The sequence below is a fragment of the Engystomops pustulosus genome, chromosome 1 (genome assembly GCF_040894005.1).
Source record: "Engystomops pustulosus chromosome 1, aEngPut4.maternal, whole genome shotgun sequence".
NCBI lineage: Eukaryota > Metazoa > Chordata > Amphibia > Anura > Leptodactylidae > Engystomops > Engystomops pustulosus.
In genome coordinates this window covers 37,974,340-38,000,815 of record NC_092411.1, presented here as the reverse complement: position 1 = coordinate 38,000,815, position 26,476 = coordinate 37,974,340, and the positions used below count along the sequence as shown (strand labels likewise).

The 26,476-nt window shown below is 43.1% G+C and overlaps 1 protein-coding gene across 3 annotated transcripts; it reads left to right on the top strand.

Annotated features, from left to right (window-relative positions):
- Window positions 1-1,325: 1,325 nt before the first annotated feature.
- HEXB (hexosaminidase subunit beta) lies at window positions 1,326-24,508 on the top strand. Of its 3 annotated transcripts, none has more exons than XR_011853377.1 (14): window positions 1,326-1,640; window positions 5,999-6,153; window positions 6,259-6,324; window positions 7,641-7,687; window positions 7,837-7,947; window positions 9,189-9,290; window positions 9,500-9,632; window positions 10,084-10,264; window positions 16,589-16,675; window positions 16,990-17,062; window positions 18,944-19,118; window positions 20,423-20,597; window positions 22,999-23,089; window positions 23,351-23,398. XR_011853377.1 is itself a non-coding variant. In XM_072138551.1 (14 exons), exons 1-14 carry the CDS (start codon window positions 1,375-1,377, stop codon window positions 24,344-24,346), a joined length of 1,653 nt encoding a protein of 550 aa, XP_071994652.1. In that variant the 5' UTR covers window positions 1,326-1,374; the 3' UTR covers window positions 24,347-24,508. The 3 variants fall into 3 exon arrangements, 2 of the variants coding, with proteins under 2 accessions (XP_071994652.1, XP_071994643.1); XM_072138551.1 differs by lacking the exon at window positions 18,944-19,118 and adding an exon at window positions 24,286-24,508 and having other exon boundaries at window positions 23,351-23,455; XM_072138542.1 differs by lacking the exon at window positions 20,423-20,597 and adding an exon at window positions 24,286-24,508 and having other exon boundaries at window positions 1,327-1,640; window positions 23,351-23,455.
- Window positions 24,509-26,476: the final 1,968 nt, after the last annotated feature.

Here is a 26,476-nt window from a genome sequence, read left to right as displayed (position 1 = left end):
AATACATTTTTTTTTGCATCACCACCTTCTAAGCGCCACAACTTTAGAATTTTATTTTGTCAACGTGGCTGTTTGAGGGCTTTTTTTTTCCCCAAAAGACCTGTAGATTTTATTTGTATCCATTTGGGGCTCATAAAGTTTTTTGATCGCAATAAATATAATTTTTTGCGTGATGGGTGATTAAAAAATGTCAATTTGGACATTGTTTTTTCATTTTTTATTGTACAGGATTAATACTGCTCTAGTTTTGTAGTCTGGGTTGGGACATGTGTAGAGGAACACAATGGGGCTCACTTACTAAGGGTCCCGTGGACCACACATTCATCAGATATTCTGACGTTTTAGGATTGCACCACTGGGACAGGCATTTAGAAGGGGATTTTGGCGCACGCGGTCCGATTTTGGCGCATCGGCGCCGGCTTTCGTGCAACAGAAATTGGGGGGCAGACCGTCGGACAATCCGCAGGATTTAACTTTAATTAAAATTATGTCTTTTATTTCATTGTTTTTAAAGGGGCAATTTTTTTTGTGTCAGTGTTTTTTGTACACTTTATTTTTTTTTCTACAAATAAGGAGGCACTGACATGAGATAATTAGATCTCTTATATAATGCACTTCATTAGTTATGCAGTGGAACATATCGTCCCTAACATGCATTATTAGGCCAGACCGAAGCCCCGGGGTTCCCTGCAACAACACCCTGGGTGCCAATGGGTGACAGAGGGAGCCAACCATGGTGAGTGCTACCGGCAAACACATTACTAAAATGTAGGGATAGGGAAAAATAACATAGTAACACTGAAAACATTATGGCCATAAGCCTCCACTGGCCTACAAGGTGTCTTTAATTGGCGCATTCACACGCTGCGTCGTGCGTTGCGTTTTTGACGCATTCCACTGGCTTCAGCCTTGATTACATGCTAAGGTTACATTGCGTTTCCACTGCATCTGATAAAACGCAATGTAACCTTATCATGTAATCAAGGCTGAAGGCATTGGAATGCCTCAAAAACGCAACGCACCCTAAGGGAACTCTTACTTATTGACCACATAAAACATACTCATACAAATTAGAATAAAAGGGGAGGAGCTGTGCAACCAAGTGACTCCAGTTTATGACTAGGGTCCCTCTTATTAGATAAATGGAGCTGTCAAAGAAACTTCAGAAAGAAAACCGCCTGGTGTGAATGTAACTTAAGGTTTGTGTTTGGGTCTTTCCTGCAGTTTTGGTGACAACCTCTGTGTGGGAGGAGCTAGCACCGCCCTCACACTGCCCACCTCTTCTGCACAAGCCTATCAGCAGCCGGGGGCGTGGTCTGGCGGGTGTCATGTGACAGCGCTGTCTTGTGATCCGGTAGATGCAGGTGACCGGAGATGGCAGTGATGTCTGTGTGGCTGCTCCCGGTGCTGTGCCTCGCCCTCCTCTCCCTGCGGGGCTCCGGTGCCTATGATCCAGATGACATCGCCCTGTTACAGGCGGCGCAGGTGCCTTCCCCGTACGGCTCCCTCTGGCCGTTACCGCAGGCAGTGCAGATCTCCCCTGATGTCTACTACATCCCCCCGGGGGAGTTCTCCATCGTGCACGGTGCGGGCTCCACCGCCGGACCCACATGTGTAGTGCTGGAGAAAGCCTTCCAGAGGTGAGTGCCCGGGACTACAACTCCCAGCATCTATCACCGCAGCATCCCATCTAGTTCATATAGTGCTATATCTATGGGGAAAACTACAAATCCCAGCATCCCCCCCGACTACTGCAGTACAGTATGGCATGCTGGTAATTGTAGTCCTTCCCTGAGTAATGCATAGAGCCTGGCTGCAGGAGAGTCGGGTGACAATTATTACATGTGGCGCATCTTATTGAGCCCAAAAGTCACGAATATTATCTATGGCTGCAGGGGGAGGAAGATTTGGGTCGTGTTTTCGTCATATCTGCAAAAAACACGGTCACGAATAGTCACATTACACTCTGTGTAACTTTTTTAAGGGACGGTTTACACTCTTTACAGTTGTGTCAGCCGCGGGAGCATCATGGGATTACTAGGGGGGTTTGTGCTCATTTACCCTCATGATGATGATAATAACCTTCTAGAAGCTACTGGGGAAGGACGGGTGGGGGTTCAACAGTCCAAAAATACACTCGTCCTAAGCTTTGTACAAAACGTGTCTTTTTGGGGGTCTGTCCCCTGTGGTTTTTATTCTGCAATGGGATGTGTAGGAATTTCTTATTTTATTTTTAAACCTGCATCACACATCCCTTAATCCTTGACCCCCTTGTTTCATGGCCTTAAAGGGATTTTCTAGGTAGACCCTGAAATGCTCAGGAGGAGACCCCCTTAGCAGGTTTAGGCTGTGCACACTGATCCTGTGTATGGTGACAGCTTTTGCTCTGTAGCAGGGAGGGGGGGGGGGGGCGGCTTTGTTCCGCTTCTGTTGACAGATACAGGAGGAAGTTATTGGGATGTAAGTGGAAAATCGTGACTGGAAAGAAGCTGTGACCGGTATAGTGACTGACCTGGTCTAGTCCACGTGCAGGAAGACCGTGACCACAGGGCGCCCCATGGCTGTGATGTATGTCACTATAGAAATGGGGACTGATGGCTTCCTGCTGATTGTGTGGTGTGTTTTTTAATATTTATTTTTTTATTTTTCCTTTTCTTTATTTTGCAGTAGCCCTTTAGTATAGGAGTGTGCAGTCTGCTGTGGTGTCCTACTGGCCTGGCCTATCCCTATGAACATAGGGGGGTCCTCTGGATTTGCTTAATTAACGGGAGTGCAACCTCTTCCCCCTGATTGAATAAAGTGTGTGCCGTCCTGTCGCTCCATCAATGTCTATAGTAGACAGTGTGAATTGCCACACAGCGCTAAGACCGGTGCAATATGACCTCGCTCTCATGATCACTAAATTAAGTTTGGGACATCCCCTTTAAGTGTGCAGGAACAATGTACGTTAGGCCTATTATGGCTGCATTTTATTTTTTGTTGCTACATGAAATCCCCCAGTTCTTGTGTCTCTTCACTTCCTTGTACAATAACCTGCAGAACACGTCTTGGCTTTGTCTCCTATTGTTGTTCTCCTTCCAGATCTCACACCCTGATCAGGGTGCAAGTATCACAAAGTTCACACTGGATGATTTTATGTGGTGTCATTTGGATGTAACCCATCAACAAGACTTGAACAATAACCTGGGTCAGACTCCTGCAAGGTCCTGATCCCCCTGTCCTAACAGGATGGTTTCCCGTATCGGGGTGTGTGCAGATGGCTGTCAATCATCCTGTGTGGGCGGAGTAATCCTGACTCTCTCTGTCCTGATAGGAGTCCTCAGAGGAATTACCCAAATTTTTGGTTTTGGATAGGAAGGTAGAAAAAGTCAGAGCTTTAGTAACTTGTTCTTATAAAACCATCACTGGGAGAGCAAAAGTGTGGAGGGAACGTCTATTTTGCACTTTGTTACATCTTATGGTTCCTTACCAGATTACACTGATCTTTGGCAAGTCCACATGTTGTGACAATAACAGTAGGAAGGACTTCCAGAACCAAAAACGCAGGCAGGACTGGACCCGCTCAGTTTTATGTTTTACACAAGGGATTGAGGAAGCCACATCCGTGTCTGAGCCCATAGACATACATGGGGGTGTTTGGTGGCCTCTGATACAATATACATGGGTGCAGGGGGCCTTGCTGTCAGCTGTGGCCTGGATTCTGCAGCAGGACTTGTAGGTCACTGATGAGGACAGAGTTCCCTGCAGCCATTGAAGCTTATTATCTGAACCTCTCCCCTTGGTAATAAGTATGTGTTGGGTAATTGCTTCTTGTACAATTCATACCAGTTTTACAGGAATAAATTTAACCTCTTGTTTTATTTACCAAACTTCTAGATGTCTTCTCCGGGTGCCATAGGCTTTCTGTACAATGCATGAGGAAGTCAAGAGCTATATGTATGTGTATGTATAAATGGCTCTGCATACTCATACCGCCAAACTTTTGGGTCAAGAGAAAGGGGTACAAAAAGCCACAAACATTTTGTATATTTTTGACCTAACCTCATCCTCCATCATATTGTGGCACCCTATCCTCTAGTAGCCTCCTGGTGTGGCCTCCTCCTGTGGCCCCCTGGCCTCTAGTAGCCTCCTGGTGTGACCTCCAGCCTTCTCCTGTGGCCCCCTATCCTCTAGTGGCCTCCAGCCTCCTTCTGTGGCTTCCTATCCTCTAGTAGCCTCCTGGTGTGGCCTCCAGCCTCCTCCTGTGGCTTCCTATCCTCTAGTAGCCTCCTGGTGTGGCCTCCAGCCTACTCCTGTGGCCCCCTGGCCTCTAGAAGCCTTCTGGTGTGGCCTATAGTAGCCTCCTGGTGTGGCGTCCAGCCTCCTCCTGTGGCTCACTATCCTCTCGTAGCCTCCTGGAGTGACCTCCACCTTCTCCTGTGGTCCCCTGGCCTCTAGTAGCCTCCTGGTGTTGCCTCCACCTTCTAGTGTGGTCCCCTGGCCTCTAGTAGCCTCCTCCTGTGGCCCCCCCCCCCCTTGGCCTCTAGTAGCCTCCTCCTGTGGGCCCCCCCCCCCCTGGCCTCTAGTAGCCTCCTCCTGTGGGCCCCCCCCCTTGGCCTCTAACTACTACTACTACAAAAAAAAAACTTTACTCCTCCCTCAATCATTCTCCCACAGTCCTGCTTCCTCTTCTCCGGGGGCTCCGAAATGAAAAGTAGAACAGGGTGGGTCCATCCCGCCTCGAATGGCGGAATAGCATCCAAAAACCGGGACTGTCCTGGACAGTTGGGTTTTATGCTTACTGCCTTATAGTCCCTGCCTCGGTTCTGCATACTGCCCAATAGGACCAGTACTGCCTATTAGGGAGAGGGCCTCTACTAGTGTTTCCTCCCAGGGAGTAGGGTGCTGTGTGACCACAAGTAGCGAGATTGTGGTAAATTTCATGTAATCATTATTTTACACTCCCACTGTTGTGTCCCTTTACATACAGATGAGCAGAGTTATCAAACTGTCTGAAAAGAAGAATGTTCTTGGTTGCCATGGGGCAACTAAGAACATTCTTTCTTACTTTTTAGCTTGATAAATCTGCCCCAGTGTTTTATTGGACAATACGTTTAAATTCTTGATGTCAAATCCTTTAAACCTAACATTTTTGTGAATAAACCTTCTCTCCGGCCTCCTGCATTGGTAATGCCTCAAACTTTTTAGATTTGGACGACCTGACTAAAATGTATTCTGCCCCCTGACAACTATCTGATGTATGGCACAGGCACCATGTACTCAATGAACGTGATGTCATCACTTCCACTCTGATCGGACCAGGGTGCCGCTGTGCCTATATTTAAATTATTTTTAGTAGGCGCACTGCCCCCCCCCCCCCACTTTTTTTTTTTTTTTACCAGCCTCAGAAAACCCCTTAATGTTATGCAACCCCTGTGAAAATGACCCCCCCTTACACTGCATATTTTTCCTGTCATACTGCGGTATAATTTGTCTGGTCAGTATTACTATGACCACACCTGTCTATACATAAGCAGAGCGATGCTTGAGAAACAGTTCAGCTCAGTTCAGACATTTCACAAGAGCGAACCCGACCAACAACTTCTCTGCTTAAAAAAACTAATTTCAAAAACCAGATTGTCCAGGTGTATTATTCTTAGCATTTTAGCAAAAACTACATCTCAATCGCATTATATTGGTAAAAATGTGTTTTTACATGAAAAAAGGCACTTTAAGACACAAGGACCGCAAACAACGGAGCATAGGCCTGTTATGCAGCCCAGTATGCCGCGTATTGATGTGTAGGAGACCCAACACTGGATCCCCACACGCTTAAATCCATGTGTAATGTAAGGGCTCCTTTATGGACAACCAATATGGCCGCCCGAGCAAGTTCTATAGCGCGTTACTCCCGCCTGTTGTGCTGATATTCAGTGGATAAAGGGCTGAATGTATAGGAATATATATCACTCAGGGGGGAGGGTGACTGTATGTTCTCATCCGGGTTTTCCTCTTTCAGATATTATGATTATATGTTTGGATACGAGCAGAGGGAAGGCAGAGATGTAGACGCCAGCGCCCCGTCCTCCGGGAGGTTGCTTCAGCTTGAAGTTGTTATCACCTCTAAAGAAAACGAATGTCATAAGTATCCTCACATCAATTCAGACGAGTCTTGTGAGTATTTGTAATGGAGGGATTGTTCATGTTCATATCTTGTTACTTTATTTAGCATTTCTGGTGTTTAATTTGTTTGTTTTTTTTTTTTTTTTTTTTTTGTAGATAAACTGATAATCGATGATAGCGGAGCTGTGTTACAAGCCAGCCAAGTGTGGGGTGCTCTGCGAGGTAAGTCCTCACCAAATGCATTTTTATTTTCAAAGATGTGTTTTGCAGATCCGTCCCATTCACTTTACTCGAGTGACCTTTAAGACAAAGGGGCAGAGGTATTATCGTATCTGCGCCAAAAAATTGTCGGGCACTCACGTGATTTTAGGCGCAAAGTGTTGCGGATCATTTATGAGTTTGCGCCAGAAAGAACAGATGTTTCTGACTATCCCGACTCCTCCTTTTTTTTTTTTTTTTTTTCCCTTTGGCGAAAGTGGGCGTGTCCTAACTTTTCCACATTATCCATCACATTTATGTATATTGTGTTGGCAGTCTTTGGCGCACAATAGACCATGAATAAAAGGTCAGAGAGCAAAAATAGTTTTTGCGGCAGAATTAGTAAATCCACCTGACACCATTAACAGACCCCCCCCCCCCCCAAGTGTTTTTTTTTGTTTTTTTTTTTTATTGTATTGTAGTATAGGCAGTCTCTGAGTTACGTACAAGATGGGGTCCATAGGTTTGTTCTTAAGTTGAATTTGTATGCAAGTCGAAACTATATATTATATCATTGTAGTTCCAAAAAAAAAAAATTTTAGAAAAGGGAGGAGGAACTCCGGCTCAAAAGTAAACTTCAATCCAGGTAGGTAAAATCAAAGAGACTTTTATTGAAGATATACAGACAACATGATAAAACGGATTGGCATGGGTAGCGGGAAGGGTCCCTGGAATGCCCCAGTGACAATTGGATTTTCAAATAGGGGACTTCTGTCAGGTGTACTTAAGTAGGGGACTGCCTGTATATGTTTAAAGGACATCTGTTACAAGTTTACTGGTGATTGTGTCCTAATTAGATTCCTTGTTCAGTCTAGGCCTTGGAGGGGGGGGGGGGGTGTTCTTAACATGTTTTCCTGCATCTTTATTAAAGAAATAATAACCTAGACTTCCCTGTGTGTGTGTGTGTGTGTGTTTTTTTGTTTTGTTTTTATATTTATGCACGGGGTGTGGAAAGAGCGGGATGTATCCTCTCTTATATCCATGGCAGGAGGCAGCTTGCAGGCATAAATTAAAAGTCAGGAAAGCCAAGAGGTGCTTGGGCGCCATCAGCCTGAGCGCCTCCGGCTGTATGATAAAGCTATTATTTCATTAATAAAGATGGCAGAAAATGTCTTGAACGGCCTCCCCCCCCCCCCCCCCCCCCCCCCCGCCATCCCCTAGAATGAACGAGCAGTTTAATTAGGACACTCTCCTACCAGTAATCAGGTGGTAGATGTACTTTAATGTTTTATTTGGTTGCACAATAGACTATCAGACATATTTTCCTTTATTTCTTAAAGGCCTTGAAACTTTCAGCCAGCTGGTCTATCGGGACAGTACTGGGGCGGTAAGTCATAATCGTCTTATAAGCGATTGTATGTACGTTCTTTGCTGTAGCAACATATGAAGGCTTGAGAGATCGATATGGGATATAGATCTGTATGTATATAGCCATCTATATCTCCTATAGTAATAAAGCATTTTTTTTGTCTTAAGTTCACAGTTAACAAAACCCACATTGCTGATGCCCCAAGGTTTTCACACCGAGGAGTCTTGTTGGACACATCCAGACATTTCCTGCCTTTAAAAACTATTCTTTTGAACTTGGTGAGTTCTGGTTTTGTTTGTCTTCCCAGTTATTCATTCTCACACACATTGTTCTCGTCCATGCGTTATCCGTTTGTGCTAAAAAATAAAAGCAAAAAACTTTCACATTCATTTTAATGGATTTATGTGGAGATTGTAGAAACCTCAGAGATGGTCCTTTTCCTGCCTGTGTTTGCAGCTCAGGCTTTCCGATAGAATCCTATGGGAACCTACAAAATATAGATATTAAATGTGTGCTGAGTATTTGCAGAGACTACTGGGGTGTGTATTAGCGTTAGCTCCCATTCCCCGGAAAGGCTAGGACACGCCCCAGTAGCCTCTGCAGTTAATTTACATAATGCTAACATTTAAAGGACACCTGCCATCAGGTCTCTGTCACTATTTCTGTCACTACTACCTGTTGGAGCAGCTCACAAGGATCCCATCCCAGCCTTTATCTAGTCATTTCATACATTAATCAGTATAAAATCATCTTTTCTTTATTATGTAAATGAGGCTGGTCACATGGTCTGAAGCAGTGATGTTACCCTCCCATCTCCTCCCCCTGCTCATGTCTGTGTGTAATGTATAGTAAAGCATTGCTGGTGTCTGTGCTGCATCTGCTGACATGCTGCATCCACCTAATACACATGTGTGAGACACATACATCAGCTACACAAGTACCTGACATGCTCTGCTATACACATGGCCACCTGGAGCTGTTGTATCTCTCCTATACACACACACAGGTTGCAGGGGGCGCCAGCACCAGGAAGCACATAGAGGAGCCATTACACCATTATACATCACATCATTATACAGGCTGTCAATCAAACACTGGAGGGTGTGGCTGTGCCTCCCACTCATGAATAAGCCGGACAGCTTGAATATGCTAATGACTCATTGGACAACTCACAGGTCATTTACATACAACTTTAGGACCTCATTGCTTAAGTTTACAGGCATGTAGAGGGACAATGAAGGGATAGAGGCAATGCTTTCTAATGGCAGTTTATGAAAAGATATTTAGTTTAGGGGGTTAATTTTCCTGACTGGTTCCTTTTAAGTTTTTAACAAGTTAGTTATTGAATCCCCTATTAGGGCAGAGGCAGCAGGAGGAATCTACCATCCCATCTACTACTGGTAATAGATTCCTCATGGTAGGTTTCCTTTAATGTCACATCCTTTAAACAGCTCATGTAGCTGACAGTCTTGGAATAAACTTTTTCTGGGTTGTGCTCTGATGTGTCTTTCTGTTCCAGGATGCAATGTCTTTCAACAAAATGAATGTTTTCCATTGGCATATTGTCGACGATCAGTCTTTTCCCTACCAGAGCGCTCTATTTCCAGAACTGAGTAACAAGGTAGGTAAACTGTACAGGTTCATAAAGCATAAACATGGCCCCATGGGATTTTATTATATGTCAGCATTTGACATGTACAGATAACAGATTCCAGTAGTCTATATAATCTCAACTTTACAATGATGAAAAGGTGTCCTATGTGATGCGGAGCCATTAGGAATATATTCATTCACTTATTTTATTTTATTTTTTTTAATTTCTTCCCCCAGGGCGCTTATCATCCATTCACACACGTTTACACTCCCGTTGATGTCAGAATGGTGATTGAATATGCCCGATACAGAGGCATTCGGGTGGTACCAGAGTTTGACTCTCCAGGACACACTAGTTCATGGGGTAAAGGTAAGTGAAGTGTGAAAAATTATTTTATATTGTTTTAAGCTGCTTGGGAATTGCATAAACCTCTTACTATCGGGACGGTGGCATCCTCCTTCACTTTGCAGACTGTTCTTACTTGGTTTCTAGGTATTCTGTAAATAATGGCCTGCAGCTGCATCCCCCTCTTCCCAATCGCTCAGTTTTGCTCTTGATCTTAGAACATATCCTATTCACAGGATTTCAGATTTCCTAAGTGTTGTGGGAACTCACTTTTAAATGAATGAGCTGCCTGGGTAATACATCTCGGAAGTTCTTGAGCCTCACTGCAAAACCCAAACTATTTAGGGTGTCGTTTCCTAGCGGTTCTGCAATGGAGGGTTCGCAGTGGACTTCCCATTGCAGAATTGTTCTTTGTATCCTTGACCTAAATTGGGATCCTAAATGTGAATGTTGTAAAAGGTGTCTTGCCTTTCAGGCCAGAAAGATCTCTTGACTCCATGCTACACGGATGGCCAACCCAGTGGAACCTATGGACCTATAAATCCCATACTCAATAGCAGCTACTGCTTTATGGACGAGTTGTTCCAGGAGATCAGTTTAGTATTTGCCGACCAGTATATCCATCTAGGAGGGGATGAGGTTGATGTCTCTTGTTGGTGAGTTTATTGCTTAATTATAATATACCATAGTTGTGTATACCTTCACCAAATTATCTGGCTGAGCGCCCCCGTCCCCACTTCAGACGGTCTATTCCAGACAGCTATACCCTTTTTGCTGCAGCTTCTTTGATTCCCTCCTGGTTGTAGACCTTTTACATGTCTTAGTGTTCCTCCAGGTAATAACTAAATGATAATATCTGATCCTTTAAGTTCTGTTCAAGCGATTTGTCACTAATTTGTGAAAACCAATGAAAACTCCACAATGTAATCTATAGAAATCTACAGACTGCATACATCATCTATATAGTGAATTGGCTTGTAAGCTGTTATGTGGAGGGCTAAGGAGCAACTTCACATCATAGAAATTAGTAGTAGAATCGAAATGTATTGTCTGTTCTGTGTGAGATGCTAAAGGTGAATGTGGGCTTTGCAAAGTAGATCCACTTATGGATGGTGCTGGGATATGGAAACTGGTTGGGTACAGGGGAGCTGTGCGGCCACTCTTGTTTTTCACAAATCTACCCCAGAGCTTCACTGACACGTGGCTCGCCTGCTAGCTACACAGAGCATCACATGGTCCCTGAGGAGATACATGGCAGCAGTTGTTGTCATTCACTATAGCAGGGGTCAGGAACCTTTTTGGCTGAGAGAGCCATAAGCGGCAAATATTTAAAAATATAATTCTGCGAGAGCCGTACAATATGTTTAAAGGGACACTGACAGAACAATCGCTCCAGTAATCATTAGGACAAAAAGGAGTGTTCCTCCCCCCTGTACTAAGCCATCACTGGAGCAAAACAATGGTAATTCCCTTTAACCCCTAGGGGACACAGCCTATTTTGGCCTTAAGGACGCGGCCCCATTCTTCAAATCTGACCTGTGTCACTATAAGTGGTTATAGTTTTGGAACGCTATGAGATATCCAGGGGATTTTGAGATTGTTTTCTCGTGACACATTGTACTTCAAATTAGTTTAAAAATTTGGATGATATCTTTTGTGTTTAGTTATGAAAAAAAACTAAATTTGGCAAAAATTTGGAAAAATTCTTTATTTTCAACGTTCTAAATTCTCTACTTTTGATGCAGATAGTCATAGCTCCCAAATAAATTCATAACTTACATTTCCCAAATGTCTGCTTTATGTTGGCATGGTTTTTTAAGATTCCACATATTTTACTAGAATGTTATGAGGCTCAGAATTTGGGTGCCATTTTTCAAATTTTTTGTAAAATCACCAAAACCTGTATTTAGATGGACCTGCTCAACTTCTAATTGACACTGAGAGGCCTAAATAATAGTGGGACTCGTAAAATACCCCATTGTGGAAACTACACACCTCAACGTATGAAAAACCACTTTTAAGAAGTTTGTTAACCCTTTACGTGTTTTATAGGGGTTAAAACAAAATGGAGGTGCAGTCTGCAAATTGTAATATTTTTTCACAATACACTCATTTTGGGTGGAAAATTAAACATTTACAATGGATTAAATGAATAAAGGCTCCACAAAGTTTGTTACCCAATTTCTCCCGAGTACACGGATACTCTACATGTGGTGGTAACCTGCTGTATGGGCGCACGGCCGGGCATAGAAGGGAAGGAGGCGCCATCCAGATCAGATTTGCGATGTCACATTGTACAGGCTATAATTTTTTTCTTTTTTTAATGTGGACCTATAGGGGCTTATTTCTTTTGCCACATGAGATGCACTTTTCTGGTACGTAATTTGGGGGAATCTATAGGCTAATTGGTGAGATTTTATTAACTCTTTGTTGGTGGAGGAAATGAAAATCATCACTTTTCAGGAAGATTTTTATGGGTTTTTTTTTTTTGGCTGTTTACCATACCATAAAAATAGTATATTATTTTTATTCTATGGGTCGCCACGATTACAAAAAGACCTCATTTATATAGATTTTTTTATTTTTTTCCCATTTTTAGTGCATAAAAAGTAATTTGGCAAAAATGTTGTTACTTTTAGCATCACCGTCTTTCATATGCATAACTTTTTTATTTTTCGCCTCACAAATCTGTTTAAGGGCTTATTTTTTGCGAGAAGGATTGTTCTTTTTAGTGGTCTTATTTTAGAGTGCATAACATTTTTTAAATCCCTTTTTAGAGCATTTTTATAGGGTATTAATTGAAAATGATCTTTTTTCTGGAGCTTTTTTTTGTTTAGTTTTTTACGGGGTTAACTTTGCGGATCTAATAACGATTCTGTTTTATTATGCAGATTGTTACGGACGCAGGGATACCAAATATGTGGGGGTTTTGTGTATTTTATTCAATTGTACTGAATAAAAACCAATTTGGAGAAAATCTTGTTCATTTTAGCATCATCATCTTTTCATATGCATAACTTTTTTATTTTTTGGCAGACAAATCTGGTTAGGGGCTTATTTTTTGCGAGAAGAGTTGTTCTTTTTAGTGGGCTTATTTTGGAGTGCATAACATTTTTTAAATTACTTTTTAGAGCATTTTTTTATAGGGTATTAATTAAAAATTATCTTTTTTCGGAACGTTTTTGCGTTTTTTTTCTACGGCGTGTACCGTGCGGGTCCAGTAACGATTCTGTTTTATTATACAGATTGTTACGGACGCGGCAATACCAAATATGCGGGTTTTTTTGTGTTTTTTATACTTTATTAAGTGTTTTTATGGGAAAGTGACATTTTAGGGGCTTATATTTTTATGTATTTATTTTTTATTTATTATAATGTGTAGTGTTAAGTGTTTTTGCATATTTTTACTTATACATACTTGAACTTAAAACAGCGATGCTCTGATCACTGGTTTAAGTTCAATACACTGCTCTACAATACTATTTTATTGTAGAGCAGGGTAATCTTTCTGGCATGCTTGCGCATGCTCAGACAGTTTACAGTCAGACCCGGAAGGGGTCTGGCTGCCATGGAAACCGGGCAGCTCCGGGGCACATGCCAGTCCTCGGAGCTGCCCAGAAGTGGATCGGATCCCCCGGTAAGCGGCACGGGGGATCCGATCCACAGCGCAAACACCCTTACACGCCGCGGTCATGTTTGACCGCGGCGTGTAAGGGGTTAATACCCGCGATCGGAGCCGGCTCCGATCGCGGGTGCTAGCGCAGGCTGTCAGCTGTACTAGACAGCTGACAGCCGCTGCTTCTGGTACCGGCTCCGTTCGTGAGCCGGTGCCAGAAGCAGGACGTTATAGAACGTCCCCGTGCGCTAAGCATCTAGCCCCTGGGACGTTCTATAACGTCCTGGTGCGCCTAGGGGTTAAAATAAAAAATAGATAATTTACATTCGCGCTTGTGATGCAGGACATCTCGCCTAGCACTCTTCCTACTTCTGCGCACGCCTGAAAGCTGCATCTCTCATCAGGTGGGAAGAAGCCAGATCTAGTCCATTAAAAAGAAGAAGCCAGAGTTCTGGAAAAAATGTCAAGCATCACAAGCTCCAATGTAAATTATCTAGTTTTTTATTTTACAGGGAAATACCATTGTTTTTGTCCAGTGGTGGCTTAGCACAGCAGGGAGGAACACTGTTACGCACAAGCCTCAGCTGCTGCAGAACCTCCTCATACATGCAAAGACGGCAGGAGTAAGACCTGTCGTCTTTGCATCCCACACAGTCCCTTACGATGGACAGTGGCGAGATAAGTACCATTCACCCCACTGTTATCAGATGTTATCACCCCACTGCAAAATTCACATGTGCATGTGGCCTAATACTGCACACACATAAACACACAGTACAATACATGTCACACACCGCACACACACACACAGTACAATACATGTCACACACTGCACACACACACACAGTACAATACATGTCACACACTGCACACACACACAGTACAATACATGTCACACACTGCACACACACACACAGTACAATACATGTCACACAACACACTGCACACACACAGTACAATACATGTCACACACCGCACACACATAAACACACAGTACAATACATGTCACACACTGCACACACACACACAGTACAATACATGTCACACACTGCACACACACACACAGTACAATACATGTCACACACTGCACACACACACACAGTACAATACATGTCACACACTGCACACACACACACAGTACAATACATGTCACACACTGCACACACACACAGTACAATACATGTCACACACTGCACACACACACACAGTACAATACATGTCACACACTGCACACACACACACAGTACAATACATGTCACACACTGCACACACACACAGTACAATACATGTCACACACTGCACACACACACACAGTACAATACATGTCACACACTGCTCACACACACACACACAGTACAATACATGTCACACACTGCACACACACACACAGTACAATACATGTCACACACTGCACACACACACAGTACAATACATGTCACACACTGCACACACACACAGTACAATACATGTCACACACTGCACACACACACACAGTACAATACATGTCACACACTGCACACACACACAGTACAATACATGTCACACACTGCACACACACACACAGTACAATACATGTCACACACTGCACACACACACAGTACAATACATGTCACACACTGCACACACACACAGTACAATACATGTCACACACTGCACACACACACACAGTACAATACATGTCACACACTGCACACACACACAGTACAATACATGTCACACACTGACACTGCACACACACACAGTACAATACATGTCACACACTGACACTGCACACACACAGTACAATACATGTCACACACCACACTGCACACACACACAGTACAATACATGTCACACACTGACACTGCACACACACACAGTACAATACATGTCACACAGTGACACTGCACACACACACAGTACAATACATGTGACACACTGACACTGCACACACACAGTACAATACATGTCACACACTGACACTGCACACACACACAGTACAATACATGTCACACACCACACTGCACACACACACACACAGTACAATACATGTCACACACCACACTGCACACACACACAGTACAATACATGTCACACACCGACACTGCACACACACACAGTACAATACATGTCACACACCGACACTGCACACACACACAGTACAATACATGTCACACACTGACACTGCACACACACACAGTACAATACATGTCACACACTGACACTGCACACACACACAGTACAATACATGTCACACACTGACACTGCACACACACACAGTACAATACATGTCACACACTGACACTGCACACACACACAGTACAATACATGTCACACACTGACACTGCACACACACACACGCACACACACAGTACAATACATGTCACACACTGACACTGCACACACACAGTACAATACATGTCACACAACACACTGCACACACACACAGTACAATACATGTCACACACTGACACTGCACACACACACAGCACAATACACACTGACAGTTACTTCTACACACTTACATCTTCTGAATAGATCCCAAATCCCCCAGGATATCAGTGCAGGGGTCTGTACAGAGGCTGCATAGGAAGCTCAGGCTCTGCTCTCTGAGCTGGATCCCGGCAGACATGAGCTTCAGCCCCTCCCCCCTCCTCACACAGTCGGCTGCTGCTGCAGAAGGGGGTGAGGGACAGCTCCAGCAGCGCGAGGCTCAATCCCGGCACACCTCGTGGTCATGTGACCGGAGCAACAACGGTATGTACACAATTACTGGCTCCGGTCACATGACCATCCTTCGGGCGTAAGTGTCTGCCAGGACTGAGGGAGGAGAGAAGCCGCAAGCTCATTTATACACTCGGGGCTTTTTTAAATGAGTACATTTTTTGAACGTGATCTATGGATGCGGCCCTGGCCGCGAGCCAGATGCGGCCATCTAAAGAGCCACATCTGGCTCGCGAGCCATAGGTTCCCGACCCCTGCACTATAGTATGTCTTCAACATGGGTGTATTTGCCCATGGCAGACAAGATGCCTCCATCGTAGTTTGTATTATTTACTTTTAATATATTGTATTATAAAGCAGACACATTTGGTATTTTGTGGTCAAGTTGGCTGTTTCACCATGAAATATTGCCGACTGTGTTGGGCAGGAGCACTGGAGAGCAGTGCGCACCTTTAAGCTGTATGTGTTAGTTGAAGCTGGTCTGAGAACAATTGGTTTATATTTCAGGATTTTTGCTTCTCCAAACATTGTCTGCTGTTCTGCACGGTCGCAACTGCTGACAGATTCCCTTTAAGTAAATCTGGGTTTCAATCCACCCATTCCTGTTCCCGTATCCAGTCAGATGGTTACACGATGGTTATTCTATCTGTACTCTTTACAGGAAATCCAACCCTGATATTACAAAGTTCATGAGCGAGCACGGCTTTGGCACAGATTACCGCAAACTGGAGTCCTTGTATGTTCAAAGGTTAGTTGTTATATATTTTCTGCTGTCCTTAGAAGGTTCCTCCTCCATGTGCCTGCACACGTGGCTTATCACTGTCCCCTGTGATCCCTGGAGGTGAAAGGGGTGATCCAATTCTGATGTTTCTAAACTCCTTGAATTTGTAGTAGGACATGTGACCTCTAGAGCCTGTGATTGGCTGCTGTAGTTACTTTGTGACTTCTACCTGATCCTTTCTTCTAGCTGGACTAAACCTACAGGAAAACTTGGGTTTTTGCCACAAAAAAGGCTCTAACCTGTGACTAGACAAATGTTATATATATTTATTTTTTCCCCAGCATATTGGACATAGTTACAAAATACAAGAAGGGCTACATGGTCTGGCAAGAGGTATTTGATAATCACGACCAGGTATGTTCTTGTGGGATTGTTCGTGTTGCCTTGCTTTGTTTCTCTATTCTTGCCTACGTGATATTAAATTATTAAAATTTTATTAAATTATGTTTTGTTTTTTTTTTAATTATAACCGTGTTGCATATACTAAAATATATTTATTATACGTTTTGTGTGTATATTCAAATATTTGTTCCGTGTGTGGCCCCTCCTCCTCTTCTGTCTCTAATGTCATCTGTCAGTCTGAAGTGGCTGCTGATAGACCTACCTATCCATTTTATATGTAACTGGAATATATGATCTAGAGACTTGTTATCGTTCTAAAGTAACATCTGTCTGTACTACTTTATCTAACAGAATCAATGTCACATCTAAATTACTAATATTTACTCCTCTCACAGCAAGAATGCATTTCTGCCCCCTAACCAATCACAGCTCAGCCTTAAAGGGGTTTCCCACTTTAAAAGTAATCACTTAAAGTAAAGCCAATCAAAATCCATCATGATAAATCAGGTACACTTACCCATAGATCCAGGAACGGGGACTTTGGTAATCCTCTTTTATTTGTTATCCATGGGCTCATTCCTCCTAAAATCGATAAACTGATGGTAAGGAGTCTCCGTTGCTCTAGGGACATTTCCTGAGTAGCTTCACTGGCTGTTGCACTGTGCAGAAGCACCTCCCCATTTCTCTCTGCCTGATCTCATTGCACAGTGGGAGGGCAAAGTGCTCTTATACAGTGTAACAGCCTGTGAATCTGGATGGTCTCTGGTAACACCCCCACCCTTCCCGATCCCTTCTTTAGCATAATTTTAAAAGTTGATTTTAGCAGAAAGGAGGCCATGAAAATTATATAAGATAATATAATATGAGATTACCACAGTCACTTTACTTGGATCTATGAATAAGTGTTCCTGGTTTATTATAGTGGATTTAAATGTTGAGGTTTCATTTTTAAAACTAGAGTTGTATTATTCTTTAATAAATCTATTCTTTAAAAAATATTTCTAAAAATTTGGCCTCATTTTAAAGCCATTCCCTTATTTTGAAAGTCAATGTCACACGGAGTATCCCCTGACCTAGCCATCCATCTACATCTATCCACATTCCTGTAACTTTCTACCATGCATGAGCTAACCCTTGCAGACTTGTGCATGGGCATTAGAAAAGTGCTGCGTATGGGTTAACCCTTTGCTGTGCGTGTGTCAGCTGACTGCACTGTGCTGCGCATGGGCTGTGTTCTTTGCCAAGAAAATTGGAGTGAATATAGGGCCAGACTGGGTCACATTGAGGATCTCCTTAAAGAGCACAGTAAAACTATTAAATTTTAAAAGCAAAAAAATGTATATCTTCTTTTTCCTCTCTTCACACGCCTCTCCAAAATTATTCATCTATAATCAATAAATTGGTGTGTGGTGACTTTGATAAATACAACTCCTTCTCAAAAAAGATTCTGAAATGTCCCCCAAAAAATTTTAACAAAAACCTGGTCATTCAAGTCCAAAATGCAGATCTGAAGATGCCAATAAAAAGGAAGTCAGATTCTTCTCCTCCATTAGGATTAGTCTGACTCCCCAGTTGTTTTGTTACAACTTCATACTGGTGGGGGACCTAGAAAACTCAGTAAAATTTTTTTGGGTTATTAGCCAAAAATTTTTTTTATCCACTGAATAATCCCTATAAAAAAAAAAAAAAAAAAAAAAAAGGGGGGGGGGGGGGGGGCATGTAGCTGACCGACTTTGGGAAGGCTTGGCTGGTCATGTGGAAGGCTCGGATTGTCTCTACAGACGGCTGTCGCTGTCATTCTCTGTCTGGCCCCGGCCTTCTAGTCCTGTTTCTGGCATGTGATGGCTCCACTTTTGACTTCTATTAAAATCTAATATATTAAAATCTCTACAGATTAAGCCTGACACAATAGTGGAGGTATGGAAGATGGAAAAGTATCAGGAAGAATTGTACAAAGTGACTGCTGCGGGCTATACTGCCGTCCTCTCAGCCCCCTGGTACCTAGATATTATTAGCTATGGCCAGGACTGGCAGAAATACTACAATGCCGACCCGCATAATTTCAATGGTTAGTTAACTTTTTAATATTCTAATGTATTACTAATTTTCGGTTACACTTCTAACACATTTATTAACACCATTAAGTTTTGAGATGGACGATACATATGGGTCTAAGGATTAACCTTAATTTTTTTTTTTTTTTTTAAAGTATTATTCCATTTATACCAACGTCAAAGGAAATCTACATTTAAGATTTCCTATTTAACCATTAATGTGATTAGAAAAATACGTTTATTAGCTGTATTGATAAGATAAACTTTATTTAACCTTGTAATCGCAGCCCGTTTTTCGCGTTTTCCCTTTGGATGTCTCCAATATAAAATTATGGACTTTTTTAATGATGTGCACTGGGGAGTTGGGAAAAAAAACCTCCAAATGCGGTGAAATAAACACATTTGCAGCATTTTCTGGTGGGCCTTGTTTTTTTTTCTTTTTACGGATTTAACTGTGCACTTCAAATGACACCTCTTTATTCTTTCGAAAGCGGATAACAAATTTTTATATAAGTGGATTTAAATATTCAGAGGACCATAACTTTTTCATACAATGGTGTGCGAGCTGCGTAAGATGTTGTTTATTATTTTGTGGGCTGAGATGAGGTGTTTGCTCCATTATGCAGCAAACGCAACACGTGTATGAATAGGGCTCAGCCCATGAGCCTTGGGGAATGTCATGGCGTGGCAAGGGGGTTAAAGTTTCCAGCAGACAGAGGGGGGGAGCAGCGAGGGAGAAGTGCTCAAAGTATACGGAACCTGAGGGCTCTGGGATGCCAAACCCCCCCCCCCCCCCCAAAGCACATTTAAAAAAGAAAATTTGCATTTTAACAACAATGACTGCATGACTACCACTAACGCACCAGTATCGGGGAGGGTGATGACTGGGTAACGGCACTAGTTGAATGGGGAACCATGATTGGTCTAACTTTGTGGTCGTCCTTTCTCAAGGATACTTGGCTGTTGTTGCTTCTCTGCTTGAATATCTACGTCACAGCTTTGCCACCATCTTTGAATTGTCTTTTTAGAATGTCTCCGGTTATCCCCCCCACTATTAAGGTCCTCAGCAGCCACAACCAGGGCAAAGCTTTAATCTTGTATTGAATCCTTGTAATCCGGCTAATGTCTGCTTTATGCCTCCTGCAACGTGTTCTGCAGAAGTGATCGTCTTTCCGAATCTTCCATTGTCAAACGTCACTTCACCTTTTTATTGTCTTGTTCGAAAAAACATGGGGGCGTTTTGACTTTTTTTTTTACGTGTGTAGCCTTGCTCTCTTTGCAGGTGTAAGACCCTAATAAATAAGTGTTTGTCCCCCAGTTGAAGGCGGACACCGTTGTGGAAGTTTGGAAGGAAAAAGATTACCAGAAAGAGATGGCGGCTGTTACGGCCGCCGGGTTTCAGACTCTACTGACCGCTCCCTGGTACCTAAACCGCATTTCCTATGGTCAGGACTGGATCCAAGCCTACAAAGTTGAGCCAACCAATTTTACTGGTGTGTTTTGGCGCCTCTTTACCCACGCTAAATTTATCTGTAAAAATCTGGCAATTTTTTTTTTTTTTTTTTTTCCATCTACGTTTAGTCACCGCAGCTTTTGGCTGGCCGTTGTTAAGAATAGAATTGGGACCTGATTTTATTTTGTACTGGCCCTTTAATATTTGCATTTTAATTCTCTTCTCCCCCCCACTCCCCTAGTTTATTAGTCAGTAGTATTAGATTTGCCTTGTCTTGAGCATAGTGTACCCTGTGACCATCGACTATGCCGATAGCATAGGCATCTGTCAACAGTACTAGGTAGCAGCCTTGGAAATTTTGTGTACATACACGTGTGTGTGAAGCAGTAGGAATGTAAAAAATGCATTTATATTCCAGGATTGTAGCTGGATTCGGTGTACGGACTCGTGGCTCCTCCCCACTGCAGCAACTTGTGTTTAAATCCTACAACAGTGGAAAGGGCTGTGCAGCAGTTCATTGAAAAATCTTGCACGCCAGTGTAACAGGGGGCTCTAAATCCAGCCACAATCCTGGAATCCTGGAGAAGGATCAAGCCACATGGCACATACTGTTTCTTCAGTGAAATAAGTGGTGACCTCGATCTTCAGGGTGACTTGGGTTGCAGTCTTTGCTCTATAAAAAGTCTCTGATCTATGAAAACCTTGGCTGTCTGTGCACACAGGACCACATTACCCCCTCTATTGTGCCTGTTGTATAAAACGCTTAGCTTGCTCTCCTGGAGAGCGCTGGGGTTATAGGAATGTTGACCTTTGCACTAAGGATGTTTGTTTGCCTGTACAAGTACAATGTCTCTTCTGTTCCATCAGCCTGACCTTAGGTTTCCTTTAAAAAACAGATGTAAGTTTCCTGGAGGATATTGGCTCATGGGTCTTGTAATAAATGCAAATCGGGCCTTTTGGGTGAAGTGTCCTTCATGTGGAGGAATTTTTTTAATTTTATATTGTATGCAAACTGTTGTGTTTGTGCATTATGGGAACGGCCATATAGAATGTGGTTATGCCTGAAGACTTGACAAATGTTGGAAACTATGTCCTAAGGCCGTGATGGCGAACCTTTTCGAGACCGAGAGCCCAAACTACATCCAAAATCTGATTATTTACCGTGAAGTGCCAACATGGCATTTTAAGCAGTAACTTATTGCTAGCTGTTCTTCCACATCTTTCAATTGTATTGCCCTTCCTCTTTAGAGGAAGAATGGTGGGTCCAGCAGGAGAAACTCCAAAGATATTGCAGTTCTTGCAACACCTTCTCAGTTTCCTGCAGTTCCAAACAGCCGATCAAATGTCGCTGTAAAATAGCACTGAGCAGCATTTCTTAAGTTGCCTTGGACTGGAAGAAGATTTGGTCCTATTTGGTGAACTGAGTGCCAACAGAAATGGCTCAGAGTGCCACCTCCGGCACCCGTGCCATAGGTTAGCCACCACTGTCCTAAGGTCTTATACACACTGCCTTATCATAGAGCTCCGATATGATTCCTGCTATTGGGTCATATAGCACCAATGAATTAGGAGGTATAAGAATTTTCTCTTTATCCAACAGGACTTGGTTGTCTACCCCAAATGTAGTCAGTCCATGAATCGCCAGCCGTGCCGAGTTCTGTTTCACTTACTGACCACAGTGTAGAGGATGGGACTTCTTGTAACGTTTACCACTATGATGCTTGGAGTTCCTGCAAAACAGCAGCAGCACCAATAATCTGTGTGGAAAAAGGGATTCCTTGGGACTTTTTGTGACACTTTTCGTAGTTTGAGACTTTTTTAGGTGCAGAATCAAGTAGTGCACCAAAGTTAGCTTCCTCATGGATATAATGCAGTGGCCGGATTTATCTTCGTAGCTCAGATGTTTGTTCAACTTGAGACTTTTGGGCTCTGAAATTGTCCCATTCTTGCACCTAATAAGTCCCAAAACAGAGCATGCTAGACCCAGACTTACTTTTGGTAAACTGCTGTTTGGGACTAAAATCGCACACCACAAATAGTCCTGAAGTGAGACTAAACAGGCAACTCATCACATGCATCACAAAAGGGAAATAACTTAAGATACATTGCAGTGATCAAGTAGGCCAACTTCAGGAAACTTAAAAAAGTGGCAGATGGAAAACTATTCTACATGTCTCCTTGTATCATGTATCACTGATTCTCGAGTTCTTTCTTCCGCATTGATCATGATTAAAGTTTGCTGCTGCTGTATTGTAGGGACTCCAAGCATCATAGTGATATGATACAAGAAGTCCCATCTTCTGCACTGTGGTTGATCCATGACTGACCGCAGCAGTGTGCAATTGCCCTTACTCATTGACAATCGGGTTGGCTGTGTTGTGTTAATATGGCAGCGGTGTATAATATCTGCACTGAATGACGGTTTTCCTATATGGCGGCAGGCACAGAAGAGCAGAAGCGGCTGGTAATTGGCGGTGAAGCTTGTTTATGGGGAGAATTTGTGGATGCAACCAACGTCACTCCAAGATTATGGTAAGTTTCAAGTCAACCCCATCCCCTCCGTGGTACTGATATAATGTGTATAGAAGTAGTACCTCTAAGATTGAGACGACCACCAAACAATGGAAACGAGGGGGAGGCCTACAGGTGATCGATTGCTTGAATAACCCAGTGGTGTCCTATGGCCTGATGACAAGGTCGGTCAGGGTGTGCCATGGCGTTGTGTGATTTGCTATAATATCTGGAGAATGTAGACTCTTGTGGTGATGCTGAATACACTGATATTGCTCTTAGGCCCAGAGCTAGTGCCGTCGCAGAAAGACTATGGAGCAGCAAAGATACCAACTCTGTGGGGGATGCCTACAACAGACTTGAGAAGCATCGATGCCGCATGCGCAGGTAAATCCATAAAGCAAAAAAAAATGTAGCATGGAGAGGTCACCGCCTAATGTCTAAAGGTCACTGGCTGCCTAACTGTAGTGAAGCCCATCCTATGTCAAGAATTCCTCCTAGTGTCTTCCCAAGGTATAACGAAAAATTCACTAAAGGCCTTGTGCCACAGCTATCAAGGCTCGTAGACCTCTTTTTTGTGGCACTTTTCTGGCTAAGGGGGCGTGGCCTCGCAAGAAGGAGACGTGGTTTGCTGGAAACCGTTTCTGCGCCAAAAATTCAGAAGTAGGAACCGACAGTCTTACACTGGACCAGAATTCCTCATCGGGGTGATAGATCTGGCGCAGCAAAAGACAAGTGTTTTCCAGCCAGAAACTGGCAGAACCTGAGGCACATTGTTAAATTCCCCCCCAAGTGTTGAGGTAAAGGGTTTTTAAGACTGGCGCTGAGTTCAGCAGGTGCTGCGGCCTCTCTGCGTTTGGGACCGTTTACCCAGTAGCCTCACAGTTTGACAGAATAAACTTATGTGAAACTGTCCTTAACCAGAAGAAATTCCAAAATAAAAAGTTTTACATTAAATAATTTAATTTTAAGAAAGTTTATTTTTGCTTTTTTAGTTTTACATTGTTTATCATGATTGCCATTGTTACCCAGATGCTAATAACCCAAGTAACTGCTGCAAAGAATTAGACCCTACTTTTAAAATAAAGGGTCCTTGTGCTCTTTGTAAATTGTTCAAAGCAAAAGAAGAAAATATAAAACCTACAGAGTGTGTGTGTTAAATATTCATACTAATATATTTCTACATTTTGTGTATTTGTCTCTTCTCTTTCCCCCAGTCGAGGAGTCGCAGCAGAGCCGTTGTATGTAGGATATTGTGAACATGAGTCTCTTGCCTAGATCCATAAAGGGAAGAAAGTTGCACTGTGGGCCGAACCTACTTGACCAATCACAAGTGATTTTTATATTGGAAACCTTTAAATTTTATGATTTGCTTTCTTTTTGGAAAAGTTGAATTGTAAACTTTATTAGCAGTAATAAAGGCTTTACAGTAACGTGGTATTTCATGTCTATCTGGATACAAAGGAAAGTCATGGATGCAAGTGTCTGTTCAGTGGTCCCATCCTTTCTGTTATTTTCATACTTTAACCCCTTACCGACATGCGATGTACTATTACGTCACGTCAGCTGCACTTGTATGGAGACTCCTCAGGGGCTGAGCCCTCTCCATACAAGGTGGGTGTTTGCTGCAAATTTTGGGTGGCTTGGCGGTTACCATTACAGTCTTGCAGCGATGGGGACCTGGGTTCAGGTCCCCGGGTGAACATCTGCAAAGAGTTTGTATGTTCTCTCCATGTTTGCAGGGGTTTCCACCCACACTCCAAAACATACTGGAAGGTTGATTAGATTGGGAGCCCCATGGGGACAGGGACTGATTTGGCAAACTCTGTGCAGCGCTGTGTAATCTGTGTGCGCTATACAAATTATTATTGCAGCAAACGCCCACCGGTAACACGCATGGTCAGTACTGGCACCAATCGCAGGTGTTAATCATGTAAATGCCCCTGGGAAAGCATGGGCGATGCCATCTTGGATTCTATCAAGAAGAGGGGAGGTGTCGCCATGTCTTAAGACTTGAGGCTGTCTGGTTTTAACCTATTCATTACAATGTGCGATTTGCACATTGTAATCTATGATGAGGAAAATCCCCATACTGTAGTATGGCAGCATATGGTAGGATCAAAGTACCCTAGGGCAGTGATTTTCAACCTTTTTTGAGCCGTGGCACACTTTTTATACTTAGAAAATCCTGGGGCACACCACCAACCAAAATAGCACAAAATGACACTAAAACAGTCATATAGTTAATATAGATTCTAAATTTATTTTACTCACTCAGTGTGAAACCTGGGCCTGTTTCGATAAACACCAAAGGGATATCCTGGCAGCAATGGTGGAAAGACACACACGAAGCTCTTCCTCAACAGTTCTCAGTTTCTCCCTGTTTTTAGTATATGGTGCTGATTATTATGTGGCTCATATACTGCAATATAAAGGGGTACAATGAGAAGTACTATGGCTCATATAAAGGGGCTCATATACTCAGCATATCAGCTGGTACTTGTAGTACTCCAGCCTCATGACTATAGTATTTCTCATTTTACATTTCTCATTGTTATATGCAGTATACTGCTGGAGTACTAAAAGTACCAGCTCATATGCTGAGTATTCTGCAAACAGTTCATACACTCAGGCAAAAGCTCATATAGTCAGCATTATTGGTGGGCATTACATTGGCGGTGGGCAAATACGAGAGTCTCTCCGCTCTCAGGATGATGCGCCGGCTTCGGTGACGTCACTTTGTCGCACGAGGTTCAAAGCTTGCGCATGTGTTATTGTACACGTCTCCTACATCGTAAGAAGCCGTGACTGCGCATCGCTGCGCATTACCGGGAAACAAAACACAGGGGGCACCATAGTTTGGGGAAATTTTTCCTGCGGCACACCCGACCATGAGTCGCAGCACACTAGTGTGCCACGGCACACAGGTTGAAAATCACTGCCCTAAGGAATAGTAAAGAAAATTAAAGGGAACCTGTCACCAGGGACCACATTTTCACTAAAGGCAGATTGTAAAAGCCCATGACACCTGCAGTGCAAACATGCCTCTCTGCCTTTTCTAAGCATTTGCATTACAATATAATTGTGTGTTATTTGCATCCTGACAAAATACTGGGATAGTCCCAGGGGCTGAGCTTTGGTTTGGATGCATTCAAAAAACATGTGACTTGTCTGAGGTGCAGGCCGTCTCCATCATTGTGCTCCTGCACAGCTTGTCCCTCCCCCACTGTCATTTGAGAAGGAGCTAGACAGGAGCACAAAGGTGGGGGCTAAGCTCTGAGGAGGGAGTACAAGGCACATGTTTTTTGAAATGCATGCAAACCAAAGTCCAGCCCCTGTGACTACCCCAGGATTTTGTCAAGATGCAAGGTAAGTTATAGCACACTATTATGTTGTTAAGCAAATGCT

Bases quoted from the DNA above. Each gene is read 5' to 3' on its own strand.
- HEXB (XM_072138551.1), top strand. From the start codon at position 1,375: ATGGCAGTGATGTCTGTGTGGCTGCTCCCGGTGCTGTGCCTCGCCCTC. The intron at 6,154-6,258 runs GTGAGTATTTGT...TTTTTTTTGTAG, and splicing joins CATCAATTCAGACGAGTCTT to ATAAACTGATAATCGATGAT. The intron at 7,688-7,836 runs GTAAGTCATAAT...TTTTGTCTTAAG, and splicing joins ATCGGGACAGTACTGGGGCG to TTCACAGTTAACAAAACCCA.